General features: G+C 39.2%; 2 protein-coding genes across 3 annotated transcripts in view; one reads left to right on the top strand and one right to left on the bottom strand.

Moving 5' to 3' along the window:
* The first annotated feature begins 274 nt into the window (after window positions 1–274).
* PNO1 (partner of NOB1 homolog) lies at window positions 275–21,509 on the top strand. Its single transcript, XM_003922676.4, has 7 exons — window positions 275–569; window positions 797–946; window positions 4,495–4,578; window positions 5,147–5,207; window positions 6,050–6,167; window positions 15,554–15,624; window positions 17,211–21,509. The coding sequence occupies exons 1-7, from the start codon at window positions 375–377 to the stop codon at window positions 17,276–17,278; spliced, it is 747 nt and encodes a 248-aa protein (XP_003922725.2). The 5' UTR covers window positions 275–374; the 3' UTR covers window positions 17,279–21,509.
* PPP3R1 (protein phosphatase 3 regulatory subunit B, alpha) overlaps window positions 21,334–23,572 on the bottom strand; it is a 66,875-nt gene continuing 64,636 nt past the window's right edge. For both annotated transcript variants that reach the window (XM_039477063.2, XM_074398942.1), the window contains one exon: window positions 21,334–23,499. In XM_039477063.2, the coding sequence (XP_039332997.1) occupies window positions 23,452–23,499 (48 nt within the window). In that variant the 3' untranslated portion in view covers window positions 21,334–23,451. The remainder of the gene's footprint in view (window positions 23,500–23,572) is intronic.

The raw sequence follows: 23,572 nt of genomic DNA, 5'->3' as shown, positions 1-23,572 counted from the left end.
TCTAGAAAGTTGGCTGTAGTTGTCTCCAGATAATGCCAGATGCGCGCCTGCGATCGCGCAGAATGTAACACAACAAAACGAATGTGTTTATCGCCTTTACCCACTGCCTGTAGCACAAATACATATTAGAGATTACAAAATACTTGGGCGGTGAGCGGCGTGGCTGGAGTGAGACGATGAGCATCAGGCGTATCTTAGGACAGCCTACACACTCTTTCCACCCCGCCCCCGAATCCTGCAGGTCCCCGGCCTGTGGCGTTTTAGGAAAGGGGCGGAGCTGCGGGGGTGGTTGGTGGAGGCTGGCTCCTGCGCAGTGTAGCAGCGCACGTGTTTCAGTCGGAAGTGCTTTAAGAATCCCAGGGTTGGAATCCGAAATGGAAGCGCAGAGCGCCGTGGCAGAGGAGGGCTTTACCCAGGTCACCCGCAAGGGTGGCCGGCGGGCGAAGAAACGGCAGGCTGAACAGCTGTCCGCAGCGGGAGAGGGCGGGGATGCAGGCCGTATGGACACAGAAGAGGCCAGGCCGGCGAAGAGGCCCGTCTTCCCGCCCCTCTGCGGCGATGGGCTCCTGGTATGTGGCTGGGACCGTGGGACAGCGACGAGGAAAGGGCCAGAGGCCAGTCTGGCCGGTGGCCTCTGGGCTATGTTGAAGCTGCGGGGGGCTGTTTTGCTGAAAGAAGTGATTCTCTGAAGTGTAACTAGTTCAGTTAAAGGAAGCCCTTTGTGGATCAAATGTCATTTTACAACTCCATCACCATCCCTCCATAGTTTCCTGAGTTGTGTGTTCTTTTATTACAGAGTGGGAAAGAAGAAACAAGGAGAATTCCAGTCCCAGCTAACAGATACACACCATTAAAAGAAAACTGGATGAAGATATTTACTCCTATTGTGGAACATTTGGGACTTCAGATACGCTTTAACTTGAAATCAAGGAATGTAGAAATCAGGGTAAGGAGAATCTCAGTCATTTCCCAGTACACCAGGCTTTCTCTTCTACAGAGATGAAAAGGCTTGAATAGACTTTGCTTAATGGGACGTATTCTGTTAAATGGTTTTTGTCCAGTTTAAAAATTTACTATATTGAGTTTGAACATCCCAAATGCCTTCAAAATCTGCATTTGATACAAATATTAGTTGAATTTGTAAGTTAGTTCTGAGATCATACCAAAATACTGGTTCTGCTTCTGTATATCTTTTATAATGTATGTCCAATTGAGAAAAGGTTGAGTAAAGAGATTGTCATAAATAGAAGTAAGTAAACAATGGACATAAATACTTGATGCTTTGTAAGAAGTATATACCGTCAGCATCAGGGATATGTTCTGAGATACGTTTTGTTAGATGACTTAATCCTAGTGCAAACATTATAGAGTGTACTTAACACAAATGTAGGTGGTATATTTATTTATATATTTTTTTAATATGGAAAACCACATGTCCCAGTACCATTACTGAATATCAGTTATTTCACCTACTTGATCTGCATTGCCAATATTCAGTGCCATATAACGGTTTCTGTATAGTCTTCATTATACTGTAATGAGACCACCATGGTGTGAGCATATAACGGTTTCTGTATAGTCTTCATTATACTGTAATGAGACCACCATGGTGTGAGCAGTTGGTCATTGATCAAAATGTCATTATGCAGTGCATGACTGTATTTTAATGGTGCTCTTGGTTTTAAAATGTGTTTTGATAAGAAACATGTACATATGTGTGTGTGTATATACACATACGTGTGTGTACATATATGTGTATATATATACGTATTATATGTGTGCATATATATACATATATATACATATATAATATTATATGAAGATATTTACTCCTGTTGTGGAACATTTGGGACTTCAGATACACTTTAACTTGAAATCAAGGAATGTAGAAATAGGGTAATATGTATATATTATATACATATAATGTGTATATATATGCACACGTATAATATACATATATATGTATATATGTGTATATACACACGTATAATATGTAACACATATATATACACACATATATTCATATATAATATGTATACATAATATGTATATAAGTGTGTATATATATGTGGGTGTGTGTGTGTTTATACCACAGCACTCCAGGCTGGATAACAGAGTGAGACCCTGTCTCAAAAAAAAAAAAGCCACAGATTATTCATATATATGTGTATGACGTGTGTGTGTGTGTATGTGTGTATATATATATATGATACATATATATACACACATACATGTATCATCATATATATATACACACATACACACACACACACACACACACACACACACAAACATACACACTATACATATATGTATGATCATACTATACCAGTCCTGATGATGGTATCAGAATCCTTAAAAAGGAAAATATAATTTTGGTTATCAATTGACAGCATGGAATTTAAAATGTATATATACATATATGATATATATTTATATGTAAATATAAATATATATAAAATATATTTAAAATAAATATATAAAAAATATATAAATATACATATATACACATGATCAGACACACATACACTATATATATATATACATATACACACATACATACACATATCTACATATTTTATTTAGCTTGACCAGGCTGGAATGCAGTGGCAAGATCTTGGCTTAGTGATAACAGGCGCCCGCCACCACACCTGGCTAATTTTTTTTGTACTTTTAGTAGAGATGGGGTTGGTCAGGCTGGTCTCGAACGCCTGACCTCAGGTGATCTGCCCGCTTCGGCCTCCCAAAGTGCTGGGATTACAGGTGTGACCCACCATGCCCGGCCTATATATATGTATTTTAATTTCTATGCTGTCAATCCAGGAAATAGACATTTAAAATTAATTTACTTTGGGCTTTCTTTTTAGGGTACCAATTTCATGCCAGAATCGATAACCAAAATTAATTATATTTTCCTTTTTTAAGGATTCTGATACCATCATCAGGACTGGTATAGTCTCATCTCTGTTAATGAAATATAATAATGAAACAAAGAGGCACTATTCTAAATAGTTGATAAAGTTTAAAATATCACAGAACAAGACAGAGTAACTCCTCTTTGTCCCTGTTTCCATTCCCTCTCATTCAGGCTTTAATGGTTTCCTGCCAAGGAGTCCTGTTTCCTTGTCGGTTTCCCTTACTTCATTGTTTTAAGTCTCTCCTTTCTCAACTCATCAGTCTGCCAGTGCCAGATTAATTTTCCCAGACCACAATGCTTTTATTTTGACATCTTGGCATCTTCAACATTTCTAAAGGAAACAGTTTCTGACTTAAGTTGCCTTTCAAGTAGGAGATCCAGTCACAAATTTGTCTCTTACCATTTTTTTTACGTCCATACTTTTTGATGGCTTTGTCCTTTGAAGGAGGTGCTCTCTTCCCTACTCTTTTCTCTTTCTATTTCAGTGCCAGTATCTTTCCGGATCTACCTCAAGTTCTTTCTCTGTTATGGTATATCCATTTTTCAGTCATATCTTCAGTGCCTAAACTTTTCATGTGCTTCACTGTCCTATTTATTGCAGAATCATCACTTTGGATTCCACTAACATTTGTTAATGCTGCCATGTACCAGACACACAGTGATATTGCAGCATGCTCTACATTATTTAGTCTTCAGGATATTCCCGTCTTAAAGATTTGAGGAAACTTGGCCAATAAACTAATAAGGGAAATATCTAACAAGGGAATAATAAGAGCTAATAAGGGAAACTTTCTATTATACTAGTAGAGAACACTCAGGGTCTTCCACTCTGACCTCTTTATTTCACTAATGAGAAAACTCAAGACCTGAAGTATCTATGGGACTTGCCTAAGGTCACATATAGGATTGGAACTAGAGTCTAGTTTTAAATGTGAAAGCCTCGGGGACTTTCCCATTACACAAGCCCATATGGTTTTAAATTTGTTGAATATGTGGTGTGCTCAACTAGATTGTGGATGTGTATGGGATAGTGGAAATAATGGTTTTAGAGTCAGACCTGTGTTTGAATCTTACCTATTTTTGGTTTCCAGTACTTTCGTTTCCTCTTATATGAAGGTATTTGTATCACTTAACATTCCAGGTTTTTGTGAAGGTTAGAGTTATGGTATATAAAGCGTATTATTTATAGTACATGTTATTTACAATGGTAGGCATTTTATGAATGACAGTTATTTCTGCATTTATCAAATAAACTTTGATGACAGGATCAGTACTTCAATCATTCTTGATTTCCCCTGTCAGTGTGTGCTGTTAACCCCAAAATCTGACCATATAGTGCAGTTAGTTATTTGACACTCTTTGGGTGGAACGGCCAAGCTTTGGAGCTGGAAAGGTCTTGTTTTGCAAATGAAATATTGCACTTACCCCACCAGAACCTGTGTCATACAGAATATATTGGGAGAAGGTGGTGGTGAAGGAAATTCTCTAATAATGGGAAAGGACATTTCTAGTATTTTGTTAGAACATTTTCTGTTTGATTTTCAACTGTATTTTATACCTTTTTTGTTTTTTAACAGACTTGTAAAGAAACCAAGGATGTTAGCGCTCTGACAAAAGCAGCTGATTTTGTGAAAGCCTTTATTCTTGGCTTTCAGGTGGAGGTGAGTAATTCCATGACATCTAAAATGAGGACTTGAAAAATACTCAGTGTGAACATTTCAATGGATTAGGCATTGAAAAAAATAAAATAGGCCAGGTGCAGTGGCTTACACCTGTAATCCCAGCACTTTGGGAGGCCAGGAGTTCGAAACCAGCCTAGTCAACATGGTAATACCCTTTCTCTACTGAAAATACAAAAAGTTTATTTTTCTTCTTTCTTCTTCTTCTTCTTTTTTTTTTTTTTTTCTTTTTGTCACACTTTCTATCATTCCCTAGAAAATACAAAAAATTTAGCCGGGTATGGTGGTACATGCCTGTGGTCCCACCTGCTTGGGAGGCTGAGGTGGGAAAATTGCTTGAACCCGGGAGGCAGAGGTTGCAGTGAGCTGAGATCACAGCACTGCACTCCACCCTGGGCAACAGAGCAAGACTCTTGTCTCCAAAAAAAAAAAAAAAAATAGCTTTCTAGCTCTAGAGTGTATGGATTTTAGTTCCATAGAGCTTTGCACTTGACTTTTTCTCAGGCGTGTAAATGGAAGGGGCTTCACAGTGTTTGTATTTATATTATAGGATGCACTTGCCCTCATAAGGTTGGATGACCTCTTCCTAGAGTCTTTTGAAATTACAGATGGTGAGTATGTGGTAGTCTTTTCCTGTGAAATGCTGTGTCTTGTGTTGCTAACTTTTTATTGTGATGTGACTCTCAGTTTTCTTTTTTTTTTTTTTTTGAGACGGAGTTTCGCTCTTGTTACCCAGGCTGGAGTGCAATGGCGCGATCTCGGCTCACCGCAACCTCCGCCTCCTGGGCTCAGGCAATTCTCCTGCCTCAGCCTCCTAAGTAGCTGGGATTACAGGCATGCACCACCACGCCCAGCTAGTTTTTTGTATTTTTAATAGAGACGGGGTTTCACCATGTTGACCAGGATGGTCTCGATCTTTCGACCTCGTGATCCACCCGCCTCGGCCTCCCAAAGTGCTGGGGTTACAGGCTTGAGCCACCGCGCCCGGCGACTCTCAGTTTTCTAATAGCATCACTTAAGCTGTATTTTTAGCAACTTTTAAAAACATGTATACTGGCCAGGTGTGGTGGCTCATGCCTGTAATCCCAGCACTTTGGAAGGCCGAGGCGGGCAGATCATGAGGTCAAGAGTTCAAGACCATCCTGGCCAACATGGTGAAACCCCATCTCTACTAAAAATAGAAAAATTAGCTGGACACCCACCTGTTATCCCAGCTACTCGGGAGGCTGAGGCAGGGGAATTGCTTGAACCCGGGAGGCAGAAGTTGCAGTGAGCCAAGATAGTGCCACTGCACTCTAGCCGGCAACAGTGCAAGACTGCAACTCAAAAAAATAAAATAAATATATATATACTTGTGTTATTAAGGGAAATATAGTTTATGATTAAACTTTATGTGGAAGTGGGTGGTGCACTGGAATGATTTACCTCCTGAGGTCTTGCTTTTCTTGTTTAGTTAAACCCTTAAAGGGAGACCATCTATCCAGGGCAATAGGAAGAATTGCTGGCAAAGGAGGAAAAACCAAATTCACCATAGAGAATGTGACACGGACGCGGATAGTTTTGGCTGATGTGTAAGTATTTAATCTTGGCAAAATTATTTTCATAACTTATATTTGATCTTTTGTTTTAAAACAGAGCAGTTGTATTTTATGTATAATGTTGCTGCTAAATATTTGTTAGTACAGATGCTCCTTGTAAACCCATTGTAAATTGAAAATATTGTAAGTCTAAAATGCATTTAATATACCAGACTTATGGAACATTATAGCTTAGCCTAGCCTATCATAAATGTGGTCAGAACACACATTAGCCTATAGTTGGGCAAAGTTATCCAACACAAATCCTACTTTATGACAGAGTGTTAAATATTGAATTCTGTACTAAAAATGAAAAACAGAATAGTTGTATGTGTATTTGAAGTAGAGCATTCTGAATGTATATCACCTTTGCACCCTTGTAAAGTTGAAAAATCCCAAGTCGAACCATCTTAAGTTGGGAATCATCTGTATTCTTCTGGGTAAATAGTCACCAACTTTGAAGTAGGCTTACGTTGAGGAAATTTCAAAAATTATATATCTTTTTCTCATTTAGCAATGAGGAAATGTTTAGAAATGCTATTAAAAGAAATTATTATTATAGATGAAGATTTAAATAATATCTCAGGTCAGGCACAGTGGCTCACGCCTGTAATCCCAGCACTTTGGGAGGCCAAGGCGGGCAGATTACCCAGGGTCAGGAGCTCGAAACCAGCTTGGCCAACATGGTGAAACACCGTCTCTACTAAAAATACAAAAATTAGCTGAGCATGGGTGGCATGTGCCTGTAGTCCCAGCTACTTGGGAGGCTAGGGCAGGAGAATCCCTTGAACCTGGGAAAAAGAGGTTTCAGCGAGCCAACATCATGCCACTGCACTCCAGCCTGGGTGACAGAGCAAGACCCTGTCTCCCAAAAATAAATAAATAAATAAAATATCAAGGGAATCTATTAAATTCGTAGGGGAGAACAAGCAATCAGTATTTCAAATGCCAGCATGAGTCTTCACCTTTTATAAAAGGAAGGGGAATATCGTACATTAGGCAAAGCTAGAGAGCAGTTATATGTGAACATAAATAAGATGATAGGGGCTTAAAATAAAGGTGCCTGAAGTGAAGCTGGGATTACCCCTGTCTGAAGCTGCTGTGTTGCCAGTTGGGGATCTTACTGGCAGATGGCTCAGAGATTATATAATACTATGAAGTTAGGAAACTGAACAGTTGACTGAGAGGAGGAGGGATCTGCCTGCGACTAAATCCTGAAATAATTTCATTTAATATCTCAATTTTGTTCTACACGGAAGGACTCATCATTATATAGAATCTAAATTTTATACATTCTTTATACTTTAAGGATAACTATACTGCTGTATTGGTGGCCCCCTTTACCTGAAGTCAGGTATATGGTTATATCGTTGATCTTTTATGGATTGAGCCTAGAGTCAGAAATAGGGAGCCTTGGGAGAAGCTGTTTTGAACTAGAAATTTCAAAAATGTGGAAATGCACACTACATTTAAAAATATGGCCGGACATGGTGGCGCACACCTGTAATCCCAGCACTTTGGGAGGTGTGGCAGGTGGATGGCTTGAGCTCAGGAGTTTGAGACTAGCCTGGGCAACTTGGCAAAACTCCTTCTCTATTAAAAAAACACAAAAATTAGCTGGGTGTGCCAGCCCACACCTGTAGTCCCAGCTACTCGGGAGGCTGAAGTGGGAAGATCTCCTGAGCCCAGGAGGCTGAAGCTGCAATGAACCATGATCATGCTGCTGCTGTACTCCAGACTGGGTGACAGAGTAAGACTCACAAAATGAAAATAAAAATACTATATATAGTCTGAGCACAGAGGCCAAGGTGGGAGGAAGGATTGCTTGAGCCTCAAAGTTCAAGACCACCCTGGGCAACATAAGGAGATCCCATCTCTACGAAAAATATAAAAATTAAACAGGTGTGATTGTCTACACCCATAGCTCTAGCTACTCAGGAGGCTTAGGTAGGAGGATTTCTTGAACCCAGGATGTCAAGGCCACAGTGAACCATGACGGCACCTCTGCACTCTAGCTTGAGTGACAAGAGTGAATCCCTGTATCAAAAAAATTAATTATTTTTTGAAAATCCATATACAGATGTTCCCCACTGTATGGTGGAGTTATGTCCAGACAAACCTATTATAAATTAAAGATCTTGTAAGTCAAAAGTTCATTTTTGTCTTAGGATACTTCTCTTTAAAAATTGAAGAGCATTTTGAATGTGTATCACTTCAGCACAATTAAAAAGTCAAAAAAAAAATCTTCAGTCATCACTAAGTCAATGGACTGGCTGAGTAGCCCTAAAACCTTTTATGAATTTAGAAATCCATGGCTGGGCACAGTGGCTCATGCCTGTAATCCCAGCACTTTGGGAAGCCAAGGTGAGTGGATCACTTGAGGTCAGGAGTTCAAAACCAGCCTTGCCAACATGGTGAAAACTAGTCTCTACCAAAAATTCAAAAAAATTAGCTAGGGGTGGTAGTACATGCCTGTAATTCCAGTTACTTGAGAGGCTGAGGCAGAAGAATTGCTTGAACACAGGAGGCAAAGACTGCAGTGAGCCAAGATCAAGCCACTGCACTCCCATCTGGGTGACAGAACAAGACTCTGTCTCAAAAAAAAAAAAAAAAAAAAAAGAATTTAGAAATCCAAAACTGTAACTGATTTGCCAATGAAATCATAATCTGTCATTAAGTTTATCACTGGTAAATTTTATAAGTATTAACCTAAAATTTACTAGTTGAACCAACTTTTTAAAAGTTTATTGTGGCATAATTTACATACAGTTAAATTCTCCTGTTTTAAGTGTACAGTTCAGTGAGTTTTTGGCTAATGTTTATATGTTGTCCCCTAACACTCATACAATTCTCTTACTCTGGAAAATTCCTTTGCCCATCTTTATGGTCAGTTGCCTGTGCCAGCCCTGTTCTAGGACAACCACCACTCTAATTTCTGTCATTTTTATCTTGCCTTTTCTAGAAATTCACATAAATGGAAATACACAGTATATAGGCTTTGCCGTATGGCTTCTCTTAATTAGCATATTATTTTGAACTCCTTCATTTTGTTGGGTGTGTCAGTAGTTCCTTTGTATTGACAAGTACTATTTCATTGCATAGGTATACGGTTGATCCTTGAGTATTCCAGGGATTATGGATGCTGAACCTCCAACATGGTTGAAAACCCATATATGACTTGACTCTCCCAAAACTTAAGTACTGCTGCTGGCTGGAAGTTATACCCATAACAAATAATTGATAAACACATATTTTGTATGGTATTTGTATTATATACTGCACTCTTTCATAAAGTAAGCTAAGAAAAGAAAATGTTACTAAAAATCATAAGGAAGAGAAAATCGATTTACTACTCATAAAGTGGAAGTGGATCATCCTAAAGGTCTCCATCCTTGTTTTCATGTTGAACAAGCCGAGGAGGAGGAGGAGGAGGAAGAGGGATTAATCTTGCTGTCTCATGGGTGGCAGAGGTGGAAGATGTGGAAGGGGAGGCAGAAGAGGCAGGCATACTCTGGAACTTTATGGAAATACATTATAATTTCTGACTTTTTTATCCTTTCACTTCTCTATGGGGTACCAATCCTCCTCCACAGTTTTAGTTTCAGTGCCCATATCATAAAAGGATCTGTCATAAAAGACATCAAAAGAATCTTGAATAATCAGAAACCTTCTGCCAAATCGTCTAATGTCACCCTTTCTGACACTGCTGCTTCTACATCCTCCTCCTCGTCACCTGGCACTGCTTTGGAAGCACTCGCCTCCATCAAGTTGTCTTCCGTTAATTCCTCTGGTGCGGTGTCTGTTAGCTCTTGAATTTCTCTGAGATCCATATCTTGAAACCCTTCACCCCTCACTTTTTGCCATATCCACAGTCTCTTTCATAATTTCTTGGTTGGCTCTGTCATAAATCCTGTAATGTCATACAAAACCTCTGGACACGTCCTTCTCCAGCAGAAATTTATAGTTGCAGGCGTGAGGCTTTCACAGCTTTTCCATGACAGTGTCTTCAGTAGCTTAGTCCTTCCAGACTTTTATTATGTTATTTCTTTCAAGTTCTATTCCATATCATTGACAGCATTTTTCATAGAATACTGTGTGTAATGAACCTTAAAGGTCTTCATGACTACCTGATCTGGAGGCTGAATTATTTAGGGGCAAGGAGACAACTTTGTTGCCTTCTTCTCCCAGCCACCCAGAACCCCATGAGTTCAACATGAATCCAGAAAAAGAGCTCTCTTTGTCCAAGCCTTCTTGTACATCCAAAAGACAGGCCACTGATGTTTGCCTTTTCCCTTTAAGGATTGGGGTTAGCAGCTTTATAGATAAAGGCAGTCCTGATCATAAACCTGAGTGCATTTACACAAAACAGTAAAGTTAGCCTCTCCCTTCCTGCCTTAAATCCTGGTGCTTCCTTCTCTTCTTTAGTAATAGTTGCCTTTTGTGACTTTTTTTTCCCCAACAGGACACTTTTCATGTTCACTACAAACCCGTTCAGGCAGATGCTATTTCTCCTCAATGATTTTTGTAATGGCATCTGGGAACTCGTCTGCTGCCCCTTGGTGACCAGAAGCTGCTTCTCTGTTAGCCTGACATTTTTAAAGCCCCCTGTTTCTAACATAATCAAACCATCCTTTGCTGGCATTAAGTTTTCCAGCTTTAGATCTTTTACTTTCCTTTTTCTGTAAGTTGTCACATAATGACTTCATTTTTTTCTCAATCATATTAGAGTCTATAGACATGTCCTTCTTAGAACAATCCCGCACCCACATAAAAGCTACATTTCCAATTTGAGATTGTCAACGAAAGAATCACAAGATCTATAAATTCAGAGAGGTAACTTTATTTCTTATAAAGGGTTGCAGTGTGCAGAGTGGCTATTCTGACAGGCTAGGAAGTGTAGCCTTCAGCAGAGACCAAAAGCAGACACTTTGAAGAAGGAAAGGATGAGACAGGGATTTATGCTGAAATGGGTGAGCCAAGTATACTTATTTAACAGGTTATAGGAGGAGCTATGAATATTTATAAGAGAGGTCCTAATACATGAATACTGAATAAATGTAACATAAAACCTCTGGTCGGCGTGGGGTGGAGACTTAACATTTAAAATACATGACAGTTAGACCCTGAATGTTACAAGATGAAGTAGGGACAGGGACATGAAGGCACTGAATACACTGCCTCTGGAAGCAGTTAGAACCAGTCCATCGTCAGTGGCCTCTTATTAGGAGAATGTTACTGGAATAAGTCTCTTGTCCATTCAAAGCTGTAGTTATGGCTTGTAGAACAGGGCATGGGAAGAGGGAAGCTGGGGTCAATCTGTATCCAGCTATTGGTGAGCTGTAATTGTTTTAATATTGTTTATCACAAGGCCAGTGCTTGTAAGCTGCCAGAGAAAAAGAAAAATATCTGTGGCAGTTAGAGTGTTTACTCCTTACGTGTAGGGTGTGTGGCTTAACCCTTGCCTGGGTGGTCTTAGGTCTTGTTTACAATTTGATATTTTATTGCCATGGTCTGTTCTGTCTTGCTTAGAGGCTTTATTTTTGTTTTATAAGATAAAGGGGAATTTGGCAGAACTGCCAGGTGTTTCACATCTGCTGTTGTAGCTGCAGTGACAGCTTCATGAATTTCCTTTTCCTTTTTTTACAGTGGTCCTATGGTAGATTCATTTATCTTGAAGTGGCAGGCAGCTGCGGCTGCAGGCCTCGGACAACAGTATGTATCAGGCAATTCAGCTTTTTCCTGTACTGTCATGACTTCTGTGCTTCTTTGGAGCATTTCCAGCAGCACTAGTGGCGCTTCGTGTGGGTCCAGGTTGTTACTCAAAGCTTACAATATTGCATTAAAGATTAAAAATAGGCAAGAACTGTGAGAGATCACTTTTTACCGTGATAGACAATTTACTGGAGAGTCAAAACTGGGAGATGATCAGCATCACATGGCATTTTAAGTGGATACTTACAACACCTGAGGTCACCACAAGAGCAATAGGCAGTGGCTGTGAAATTATTACAGTAGTACAGTATGCACTACAGTTAATTTTATGGAGTTATGATTTCATACCACATCTTTGCATTTGTTTCCATTTCTCTAGACTACAAATGGCAACATACATGGTTTGTGTTTGTGTGGGTAAGTTTTGATGCATTTTAACTTTTTATAATAAATTTGTGTATATTTTATGGTAGTAAATGATAAAATAGACTGGTACCTACATACAATTTATACATTCATGACATAGCTTTTTCTTAATTTTTTGGACATTTCTGCAATACTCAGCTCCTCTGTGGGTTTTTTCAAATCTCAGCTGGACCCATGCAGTTCAAACCTGCATTGTCCAAAAGTCAGCTGTATTACATTTTGTTTATCCATTCACAGTTGCTGGATATTTGGGTTGTTTTCAGTTTGTGGCTATTATGAATAATGTTGCTATTGAATTACTTACAAACTGAATTACAAACTACTTGAAATTAAGAGATGTACTGTCTCTTGCTTTTGCTATACACAGGCTAGTTAGAAAATCCATGTTTAACAGTTTATATTAATTATAATAAAGCTGTTAAGATGGGCTGTTATGTACCTATAAATGTTATTTTTGATGAGTTGCTAATAACCTGGCAAAATATAATGTGAGCCAGATAGAAAACTAAAAATAATTGGTTCCAGGCACATTTAGTATAGCAGATGGGAAATGATGTTGCCTGTGTGTCTTGAAACCTCCATTCCTTTCGAACTATTGCCCCATTACTTTGGTTCTTTCTGCAGCAAAACTATTCCCACTTTATCTGTTCTTGTTGTCTTTATTTCCTCATCTTTCATGCTCTATTTTAAATAATTTTAATCAAAGTTAAACATACACGTAGTTTGAAAAAGCCAAAAATTTTTGCTGTCTACCTCCATTTCACCCTTTTCAGGGGAACCAATTTTGACCAATTTTAACTATTCTTAAATTATTCTATATTTTCAGATATTATGTTTATGTACAGCCTCTTGTTTTATTTTTTAGATTCACTATTGACTTTCTACCATGAAAAATGAAGATTTAGCTGTCTTTCACCCCCTTATTTCACCACACACACTCAGCCTTTCTGACACCCTGATTTATTCTTCTCTGTCCTCCTGATAGTCCCCTTGTGGTTTTTGTTAGATTAGTGTTCACTATTACCTGAAAACAGAAGTCAGTGCTCAGTGTACTTACAGCTGAGCCAGGTAAAACACTGTTACTGCCTTATCTTTCTTTTGCAGCATTGTTTTCACTTGAGGAAGTAACTCTTATGTGTCTGTGTGCTTTCTTCATTTTCAGTGTACTGATTCAGTAAGAAGCTAGATGTTGCCTGTATCTCCTCTTGATGTGTTCGAATGCATCTAATATTTGAGAAACCTCTCCTGGAGACATCTATTCCAAAAGCGCCCCCATGCTCTCTGCCTGCATTCTGGCTACACAGCCATCATCCTGGGTTCCCTGTGCCCTTGGCCCCTCTGTGTTAGAGTACCCTGACTCCTGGAGTCTCTGTCCTGGAGTTCTGCTGCTTGATATTCCCGCTGCTGATTTGACATCAGTTGACTTGGGTCTGCACAGTCAGTTCCATCTCATCCATCTGCTTTCCATCTTTCTGGATTTTGTTACTGTTATCACTTTCTCCTTCTCATATTTTTATTGTCATTTTAGTGGAATTTGGGGAAGGAGCATCTGTAAATGTTCTGTTCATCTGCAGGTGTCTGGAGGAAGAACATTACAGAGGAAGGGAAAAGCACAGAGGTCTTGAGTTGAGGGCACATCTGGCAGTTGCCAGTGAGCAAGGAGCTTGGCTGAGTACAAAAGGAAGAGTGGAGAGTGATAGATAAGGCCTTGCGGTCATCATAAGGACTTTGGCTTTTACTCTGAGTGAATAGAAACTCTTTGGATGATTGTGAATAGAGGAAGGGAGGTGGGATGTGAGGGGGTGAGGGGCAGTGAAGATAGGTAGGAGCCATAGATGGGAGGTCCTGGTGGGAGTAAAGGATTATTGGTGTTGATATGAGCTGGAATGACAGGAAGTGGTAGAGAGAAAGTTGGATGTTTGAAATTATGAGGGGTTGCAGCTTTTGGTATTGACCAAGTTCAGGGTGTGACCATGGATGTAACAGGCTGGAGTAGGGTGGAAAACAAGACCCCATGTTGGCATAAAGGATATCAAGGACCCGAGAGGCTGGCATATTGGGATTATCATCTTCGTGGGTATTGACATGATCGAGCCTGGTGATGGGAATAGCAAGAGAAAGACAGTGACCCAGGAGCAGACCTCTTCACAGGTGATCGATCTGTAGGGGCAGCTGAGGACCGCAGCCAAGCAGGGTGGTAGGTGATGTGGCCTGAGAGCACATCCAAAGCCAGAGGGTTTTTAGGGAGGCAGGAGGGAGAGCATGTGGTCTGGATGTGGCATGAGGAGCCAAGGCACCTGCTTCTCCCACAGGCCCAGAGAATACCTGGTTTGTGGAGGAAAAGCTGGCCACCACTTGAGAACTGGCCTTAGTTCAAACCGGAAGGTGAAGGGAATATTAAGAGGGGTTGAAGATATAGAAGCTTTAGCTGATAACTGTTGTACAGGGCACAGTGAAAACAGTTTGGAAAATGGACTCAAAAAGGCAAAATTGTATCTTGTCAGTTTTGTCATTCAGTAAAGAATGCCCATTAAAAGGGTCTGGATGATCCTCAGACCCCTGAAGAAATTTAGATAATCTTTAGAAAACTTTGCAGTTGAAAACCAATTGTGTTGAAATTGAGTTCAGTACTGTATTTCTGGGTATTCACTAACCAGCTCTGCCAGAGTGTCGTCTTGGGCAGACTTTTTGATTTCTTACCAACTTCTTTCCTGATCTGTAAAACAGGAATAACGTCACTTGATAAAGGTCATGTGAGGATTAAATGAGGGCATGCAAAGAAGCAGGCTGGGAGCCATCATTAACTAAGAATCTTCACAGACTTGACTTTTAAAAAAAATTGTCTTTGCAAATAATTTTTTATTGGGATACAATTCATATACCATAAAATTCACCCTTTTAAAAAGTGGTTTTGAGTATATTTGTGGAGTTGTGCTGCCATTGCCAGCATTTCTGGAGTACAGGACTTAGGTAAGGAAATGCTTTTTTGTTTATAATGTGTCTTTTGTTGTTTAAAGAGGGTTTTGCTGTCACTCAGGTTGGCATGTAGTGGCACTCCATAGGCACGTGCTACTATGTCCAGCTGTTTTTTGTGTAGAGATGGGGTCTCATTATGTTGTCCAGGCTTGTCTCAAGCTCCTGACCTCAAACGATCTTTCCACCTTGGCCTCCCAGAGTGCTGGGATTACAGGTATGAGTCATGGCATCTCAGCCACTAATTTGTCTCATTTTATTTCTTTCAGGAAAGTTCACATCCTTGGCTCCTTCCAAAACATCAAGATGGCAAGAACTGCCATTTGCAACCTAATATTGGGTAATAGCAGTTTCTTTCAGTGTCGTTTTAATTTCGGAAGTCAAACTACATTTGCAAAGCAGTTTAGGGTAATTAGGGTAATATTAAAGATAGCAAGTAGACACCCTTGGGAGATGGCAAATGTGGGCCTACAGAAAGAATCAGAATTTTTTTTTTTCCTTTGAGACAGTCTTGCTCTGTCACCCAGGCTGGAGTGCAGTGGTACGATTTTGGCTCACTGCAGCCTCTGACTCCCAGGTTCAAGCAATTCTCCTGTCTCAGACTCCTGAGTAACTGGGACTACAGGTGCATGCCATCACGCCCAGCTAATTTTTATGTTTTTAGTATAGACGGGGTTTCACCATATTGGCCAAGCTGGTCTCAAACTCCTGACTTTGTGATCCGCCCTCCTTGGCCTCCCAAAGTGCTGGTATTACAGGTATGAGCCACCGCGCCAGACCAGAAGTAGAAATATTTTTGGTTAGATTCCATTTGTCTGTAAGAGAAGAGAAAGTGTTTATTGGGTAATATTGCTTAAATCTTTGCTGCTTTCCTGATAAGATACAGAGAAAAACCATTCTAGAACAGAAGGGAATGTCACATTTTAGGTTCAACAAAGGAGCTGCTGAAAAGCTTCAGGCAATTTAATTGACCCACTTAATCCATTTTCTTGATCCTGCAGCAAAGTCAGTATCTTCTGATAAGGTACAGTATCTTAGCGGCTTGCTCAGAAAACGTGGTTCCCGGGTCTCAGTGATTGGCTTCTTTTTTAAATATTTTGACAACTCAGTGCTTTTTGCTCTTAGAAGTTTAAAATAGTTTTTGGGGGCCAGGCGCGGTGGCTCACGCCTGTAATCCCAGCACTTTGGGAGGCCGAGGCGGGTGGATCACGAGGTCAAGAGATCGAGACCATCCTGGCCAACATGGTGAAACTCCGTCTCTACTAAAAATACAAAAAAATTAGCTGGGCATGGTGGCGTGTGCCTGTAATCCCAGAGGAGGCTGAGGCAGGAGAATTGCCTGAACCCAGGAGGCGGAGGTTGCGGTGAGCCGAGATCGCGCCATTGCACTCCAGCCTGGGTAACAAGAGTGAAACTCCGTCTCAAAAAAAAAATAAATAAATAAATAAAAAGTTTTTGGAGAATATTTGGGTATTATTTCCTTTAAGGTTCTTTTTTTTGTAATTTCCAATTAAAATGTCTCTGTTCTGTTCTTTTTAGGGTTCTAGACCCTTTTTCATGTACAGTCTGCCGTCTGTATCTGCAAGGTCCACATCTGCGGATCCAACCAACGGCAGATCAGAGACTCAGAAAAAAATAATAATAATGGCAAAAAATAATACAGATTTTAAAACAATACAGTATTAACTATTTACATAGCATTTACATTATATTAGGTATTATAAGTAATCTAAGGATGATTTAAAGTATATGGGAGGATGTATGTAGTTAATGTGCCTATTTTTTATATATGAGACTTGAGCATCCAAGGATTGTGGTGTCTGTGGGAGTCCTGAAACCAGTCTTCCTTAGACACTGAGGGATAGCTGTAGGCTCTGTAAATGTGAGTCTACTTGTATATATACTTTTTTTCTCCCCGCTTTGCAGGTAATCCTCCTTCCAAGGTTTATGGCAATATTCGAGCTGTGGCTAGCAGATCAGCAGATCGATTCTGATTTCAAGTCAGAGACTTTTTATCTAGCCTTTGGACTCTGGAGAAAAATACTTTACAAGTGGTCACAAGACACCGTCTGAAGAATTGCAGTCATTTGAAGCCTCCATCCTTTCTTCCGTCCTCAGCCAGAAGCATAAACAGAAAAGAAAGGTTTAAGCGTATTCACACTGAATAGGTTTTAGGATAATTTAAATATCAAAAATTGATTCTATTATTATACCTACACATTAGATATAATTTATCATTTCTTTGAAATCACATGTAGCAGATTGAATAGTTTATAATCCTCTTGGAAACTTCTTGTTTAAACAGCTCTATGTGAATTTATACTTTTATAAATTCGTAACTTCATAAAAATTTATAAACATTTCTTCTTTATAAATTGTAATTTAATAGATTATCTTAGAAAAACCTCTTTGAATGATGGCCCCTCCTTAATACAGGGTGATATGAGTAATTTTTTGTTGGGGGGACAGGGTCTCACTCACTTTCTCACCCAGTCTGGAGTGCAGTGATGCAATCTTAGCTCACAGCAACCTCTACCCTGTGGGTTCAGGTGATCCTCCTACCTCAGCCTCCCTAGTAGCTGGGACTACAGGCATTCACCACCACACCCAGCTAATTTTTTGTAGAGATAGGGTTTCACATGTTGGCCAGGCTGTTCTCGAACTTCTGACCTTAAGGCGTCCCTGCCTCAGCCTCCCAAAGTGCTGGGATTACAGGCATGAGCCACCGTGCCCAGCCTTGATTTGTGAATATTTGAGAGGTCATAAGCAGTTGTTTTGCCTGTATTATACTGTATGAGTAAGTAAGAGCTCATCTTGGAACCTGTTTTGCAGTTTTAAAAACTGAACGATATCACAGGGTTGATGTGAATAATGTTTTATTTTTAAAATGAGCATTTAAAGTATACATAACCAATGTTAGATATACAGATGCTTCTCAACTTACGATGGGTTTATGTCCAGATAAGCCCACTGTGAGTTGAAAATACCAAAAGTTGAACATCATAGCTTAGCCTACCCTAAAAGTGCTCTGAACACTACATTAGCCTACAGTTGGGCAAAATTGTCTAATACAAAGCCTATTTATAATATTGTTGAGTATCTCATGTAATTTTTGAAGATTACACTGAAAGTGAAAAACAGAATGGTTGTGTTGGTACTTGGAGTATGGCTTCCACTGAATAATTCTAAAATTGAAAAATAAGTTAGAACCATCCTAAGTCTGTTTCCTCTAAGTAGTAAAGGTGAAATGATAAAAGAATGTTTTTCTCACCCAAAAAAACTTATGTTCCATAAATGCAGATTAGCTCATTTCTGCCTGTTTAAATAGTATATGATTATTTTATGCATTGTAAAATGGAAGCGACTTAATTAAACATGACTTTGATAATTCTCGTTTATCTCTAAAACCCTTGATGAAAACATGTAAACTTCGGTGATGGGGGTATTAGAAAGTTCACGTAAGAACTAAAACATTGTTAAGCTTGTTTCCTTTGTATCAGCTAAATGTGCCACTGTTTAATAAGATAGTTTGTACAGTGCATGGGAAATTTGTTCATTTATGCTTCTTTTGCAAAATACTTGAGAATCTAACTGAAAATTGCTGAATATGTCCCACCTCAAATTATTATTTTTTATCCTTTGGCAACACCAGCATGGAGCAAGGATGTGTACAGTGATATCAGATCCCTTTACTCATACCTTTTTGTAAAAGACAAATACTTGGGACTTTTTTATTCTGAGTCTGTACAGTTTCCAGAGATACTTGCCTACCTTCATCCTTCACCCAGGAAGTTATATTCAAAATTGTGACTACTTAGTATACTTTCCTGGGGAATGGGTCCATGCCTTCAATCAGGTTTTCCAAGCAGTTGGACTGCATTGAACCATTGCTAGGTAACCATAAATGTTTTGAATCAACTTTCAAGGAACAGAGGCAGGAACTTAAAAGCATTTCAATTGGGAAAATACAGGTTCTCTGTATTAAAAGGAAACATTTTGGTATTGTCCAAATTACTTCCTTTATCCTTTATTACTTCTTGTGTAATTACAACTGTAATACAAGGGAGCAAATATATTTTCCTAGCAGCTGCTAAGATTTGGAATGCTGAACTTAGCTTTAAGAACTTGCTTTGCTTCCCCACCCCACTTAATTAAGTGCTTGTATCTCCTGTTTCCCAGAAGTAGTAGTACTACTTGGGGCTTTTGAAAGGGAGAGAAAATGTTAGAGGGAAACTCAACTAACTCTTGGGATGGAAAGTAGTAGAGGTAAGAAATTTGACTATCATACTGACAGTTGATCTTAACAACCTGGATCAGATACCTTCAATTAAACCCTTCTCTAAGGCCAAGGCAACTAAGTCTAATACTTCCAACCTTATGTTTCTATGGCACTTGTCAAGCTACATTGTAATTACCGTGTCTGCCTGCCATCCTAAGGCCTCTTATGATTTTGGATACTCAATATCTGGTACAATTCCTGACATATACTTTACATATATATATTCACTGATACATTGCCAGGGGAATGGGCCTGAGAGAAGAGCATTTTCTTAGGGATTTGTGGCTGACAAGGGAGGAGACCCATGGGGTTTCCTTGGATAGTCATCTTGTCTACTTTTAAAACTGTTAGAAGGTTTAAAAAAAAAAAAAGAGTTGGGTGTGCTGGCTTAAGCCTGTAATCCTGACACTGGGAGGCCAAGGTGGGAGGACTGCTTAAGCCCAGGAGTTCAAAACCAGCCTGGCAACATAGCAACACCCTGTCTCAACAAAACAAAAACAGCCAAGCACTGGCATGCGTCTGTGGTTCCAGCTACTCTGGAGGCTGAGGTAGGACTGCTTGACACCAAGAGATTGAGACTGTAGTGTACTGTGATCATGCCACTGCACTCCAGCCCAGAACAGAACAAGACCCTGTCTCAAAGAAGAAAAAAAGCTCGAGTGCTTAAATCTGTCTACTTGCTTAGGCTTAACAAACCTTTACTACTGTGATGGTTTTTGCCCTCCAGCCTGGGCAAGAGATGAGTCTCAACTCTGTTGCCCAGGCTGGAATGCACTGGTGTGATCTCGGCCCACTGCAACCTCCACCTCCCAGTTCAAGGAATTCCCTGCCTCAGCCTCCAGAGTAGCTGTGATTACAGGCATGCGCCACCACACGCAGCTATACCCCGGTATATTTTAAGAAGTCACAGAACCCATTGCAAATAGTGCATACCTGGCAATACAGACGTTTTGGATGTAAAACATCCTCAACCCATCTCGGCCAGGGATGTCATTGGCAGGAGCATTTCAAGTGCTATTGCACAGGCCAAATATGTAGTAGGGACTGTAAAGTTGAATAAATGAAGGCCAAATTAATGAATAAATGAAATCTCAAAAAAATACCGATTTTACTTCTTAAGCAATGGCAAAGTACTGAATAGTATTTATTATAAAATCACAACCTACATAAACAGGGTATCAAATTAATTTATTAAGTACTTACTGAGTAAACACTAAAATTCTGGACAACTAGGCTGGGGCTATCAGTGAACAAGAAACAAACCACTACCCTTGTGGAGTTTTCATTTGTTTTATTCAGTAGTCAGGGAAGACAAAATACGTAAATAAACCTTATCAGAAAAAGATAAATGCCCCCAAAGAAGGAAAAATTGTAATAGAGGAAAGCAGAGCCAAGCATATCTGTATTTTTAAATAAGGTAGCCAGGACAATTCCTTTTGAGCTAGGGCGTAACTGAACAAACATCTGTGAAGGCATTAACTATGAGATATGGGGAAGGAAAAGGAGCAGAAAGGGACAGATAGCACAAAGGCCTAAGACAGACGCAAACCCAAGACTCCAAGTACCAGAGGAGGCTACCAGGGCTGGAGCAAAGAGAGGGTGAGTAGTAAGGGAATTCATGGGGGCAGCAGGGAGTACTACAGGAATTTGTAGGTTTTTATAGAAAGATTAAATGTCACTTTATCAGACTTTTTAAGAATTTAAAGGACTAGGGAGAAAATGCCACTCCTTGTTATGGAAGGACATCAAAGACCTCTGAATACATTCAAGCAAGTTTCAAATATTTTATTTTCTTATTCATACAGTATGAAGTTTTCTAAAGATCCCACAACATGACGTATCATGCAGAAGAAAAACTAAACATTAAACATAAACTGTCCCCTCCCTCGTCCACCCCCACACACAAACTAAAAAAAAAAAAAAAAAAAAAAAAAAAAAAGGAAGAACCCTCATTCCCCAGTAAGGAAATAATGTTTGCACTATTTTTTTTTTTTTGTAACGCCAGCCAAGATATGCACAAGCAAGAGAAATAGAAAGCATTTGCTAAAATATTTGTAACAAATACTTATGTACAAAAAATTCACAAAAGACTAGTTCCCCCTTGAAGCAGAGCACATGGCAGTTGACACTGGAACAGTTCAAACCACTGGCTGGGATTATAAGCCATGCCACTGATCCAGAGGAAGAAAGTTACATGTAGTGGAGATTTTCAGTCTGAATGAACATTAACGTTTCCAAAGTTTGGCAACTTTTATCTTTTAAAATTATGCAAATTATGTAAACAAGAGTTACATTTTAAATTGATCTACATGCAAAACTCCATGTCATGCAAGGACACCAAGCACCGGGATTTTTCTCTCACAGACAGAGCCCATGATGTGCAGCACTCAGTTGAAGGAACAGCGATGGCAGGCAGGTGTGCTCAATTTCAGATTCAGTCACCTTGATTCAACCTGCCCTCTTCCACTGATTTTAAAACCAGTTTTTATAGAAAAACTATAAAGGGAAAGACTACTGCCATAAAAAGCTACCCAAAATGTTTTTCTTCAAGCCAATAGTACCTTTGCAGAAAAGGGAAGGAATAAGATCAAATGGTAGAACATGATACACTACTTTTATATCACACAAATTTATTGAGTTATGACCCATTACCAATTATACGGGCAAATTTTAAAAAGCCATCATGCATTCTCTATCCCTCATGGTAAAGAAATTTTAAGAGGTGTAAATTTGGATAAAATTTTGCTCTTCTGTGGCACATAGATTAGCAAGATTTCTCACATTTAAACCACAAATATATGTGGGCATTTAGATACATGCGTATTAAATATCACCAGTTTTTTAGATTAGCTGGAAGTCTTTTGAAACACGGAAGGGAAATTCATGATTCAAACACAAGTTTAATGACAAATTATTTACCCATGTAATCAAAAACCAATGGATATTCTAACCAGTTACATGATCGCTTCAGGTATTCTTCAGTAAGTGATACATAGGATAAATCATGATTACCTCGGACAGCTTCTGGCCTTTATGTATAAAATCACAACTAGCACTTACATTACTGAGGGACATTTAATAAATGCAATGGCTCCTGGTTACAAAGTAACAGAATGAAGCAGCCATAAGCACTGTGCAGTTACTATATGAACACAGGAACTAGCTCTTGGCAGTAGCAATGAACTAGACTTTCTCCCCAAGCAGAGGTGTATTAAAAGCTGCTCAGCAATGAGTAGTCGTCCCTGGAAATATATTCATAAGTATTAATAAAGTTACAGACTCTTTTGTTACAAAATTGTAATTCAGGTAAATAATAGGACGTTAACAAATGCTTTGTCAATCTCAAAGGAGAAAGCACAGGAAAAGGAAAATAGCTGGCCTAAACACCCGGCTCCAATTGTAGTCTTCTATCTATATATAAAACTGTGTGAAATAAAAGTAAGGACGTTTTATGTTCTGCTTGGCACTTTTGTACTCTATTGTTTTGTTTCTGAATCAAGTATATTAAATTAAAGCCAACCTACTACATATATAGAAAGCTACATATATCTATATATAAATATTTACATATGTATATATAGATACTTTCTTGTTATAAAAGATGAAGAAAAATAAATTAAAAAGCCAACCCCTTCCCTTTCTCCACCACATTGATATGCTCTTTTCATGGTGCTGTCCTTCAGACTTTAAAGTGCTACACTGGAGTTATTGAGAGAATTAGAGTTCAATAACACTTAGTTGGCTTCATGAGGCTCATGTTGGAAAATGTGGCTTCACAGAGAAAAATACTTCCATTTAAATACACAGAGAGCATTGCTGGACGTCTTGAGCAGATCTTCAGAGATGGAGAAGAAAGCAAAAGTGTTGGGTGGTACTCTCTGGTAAGAGTCACACATCTACCACCATCTTTTTGTGGATATCTAGGCCACCTACAACCTGCAACAGACAGGAACAAATCAAGCTTAATAATGTTTTGAGAAACTCCTCATTTGTGGTCTACTTCATCAAA

The sequence above is a fragment of the Saimiri boliviensis genome, chromosome 1 (assembly GCF_048565385.1).
Source record: "Saimiri boliviensis isolate mSaiBol1 chromosome 1, mSaiBol1.pri, whole genome shotgun sequence".
Taxonomy (NCBI): Eukaryota; Metazoa; Chordata; class Mammalia; order Primates; family Cebidae; genus Saimiri; species Saimiri boliviensis.
The sequence above is the reverse complement of the archived record's forward strand: the minus strand, read 5'-3'. Positions and strand labels throughout refer to the sequence as shown.

What these genes read in the sequence shown, in the direction of transcription:
- PNO1 (XM_003922676.4), top strand. Translation starts at nt 375, where the DNA reads ATGGAAGCGCAGAGCGCCGTGGCAGAGGAGGGCTTTACCCAGGTCACC. An exon ending in TTCTTGGCTTTCAGGTGGAG is followed by an intron (nt 4,579 to 5,146) that starts GTGAGTAATTCC and finishes TTTATATTATAG; the next exon opens with GATGCACTTGCCCTCATAAG. An exon ending in CGGATAGTTTTGGCTGATGT is followed by an intron (nt 6,168 to 15,553) that starts GTAAGTATTTAA and finishes TATTTCTTTCAG; the next exon opens with GAAAGTTCACATCCTTGGCT.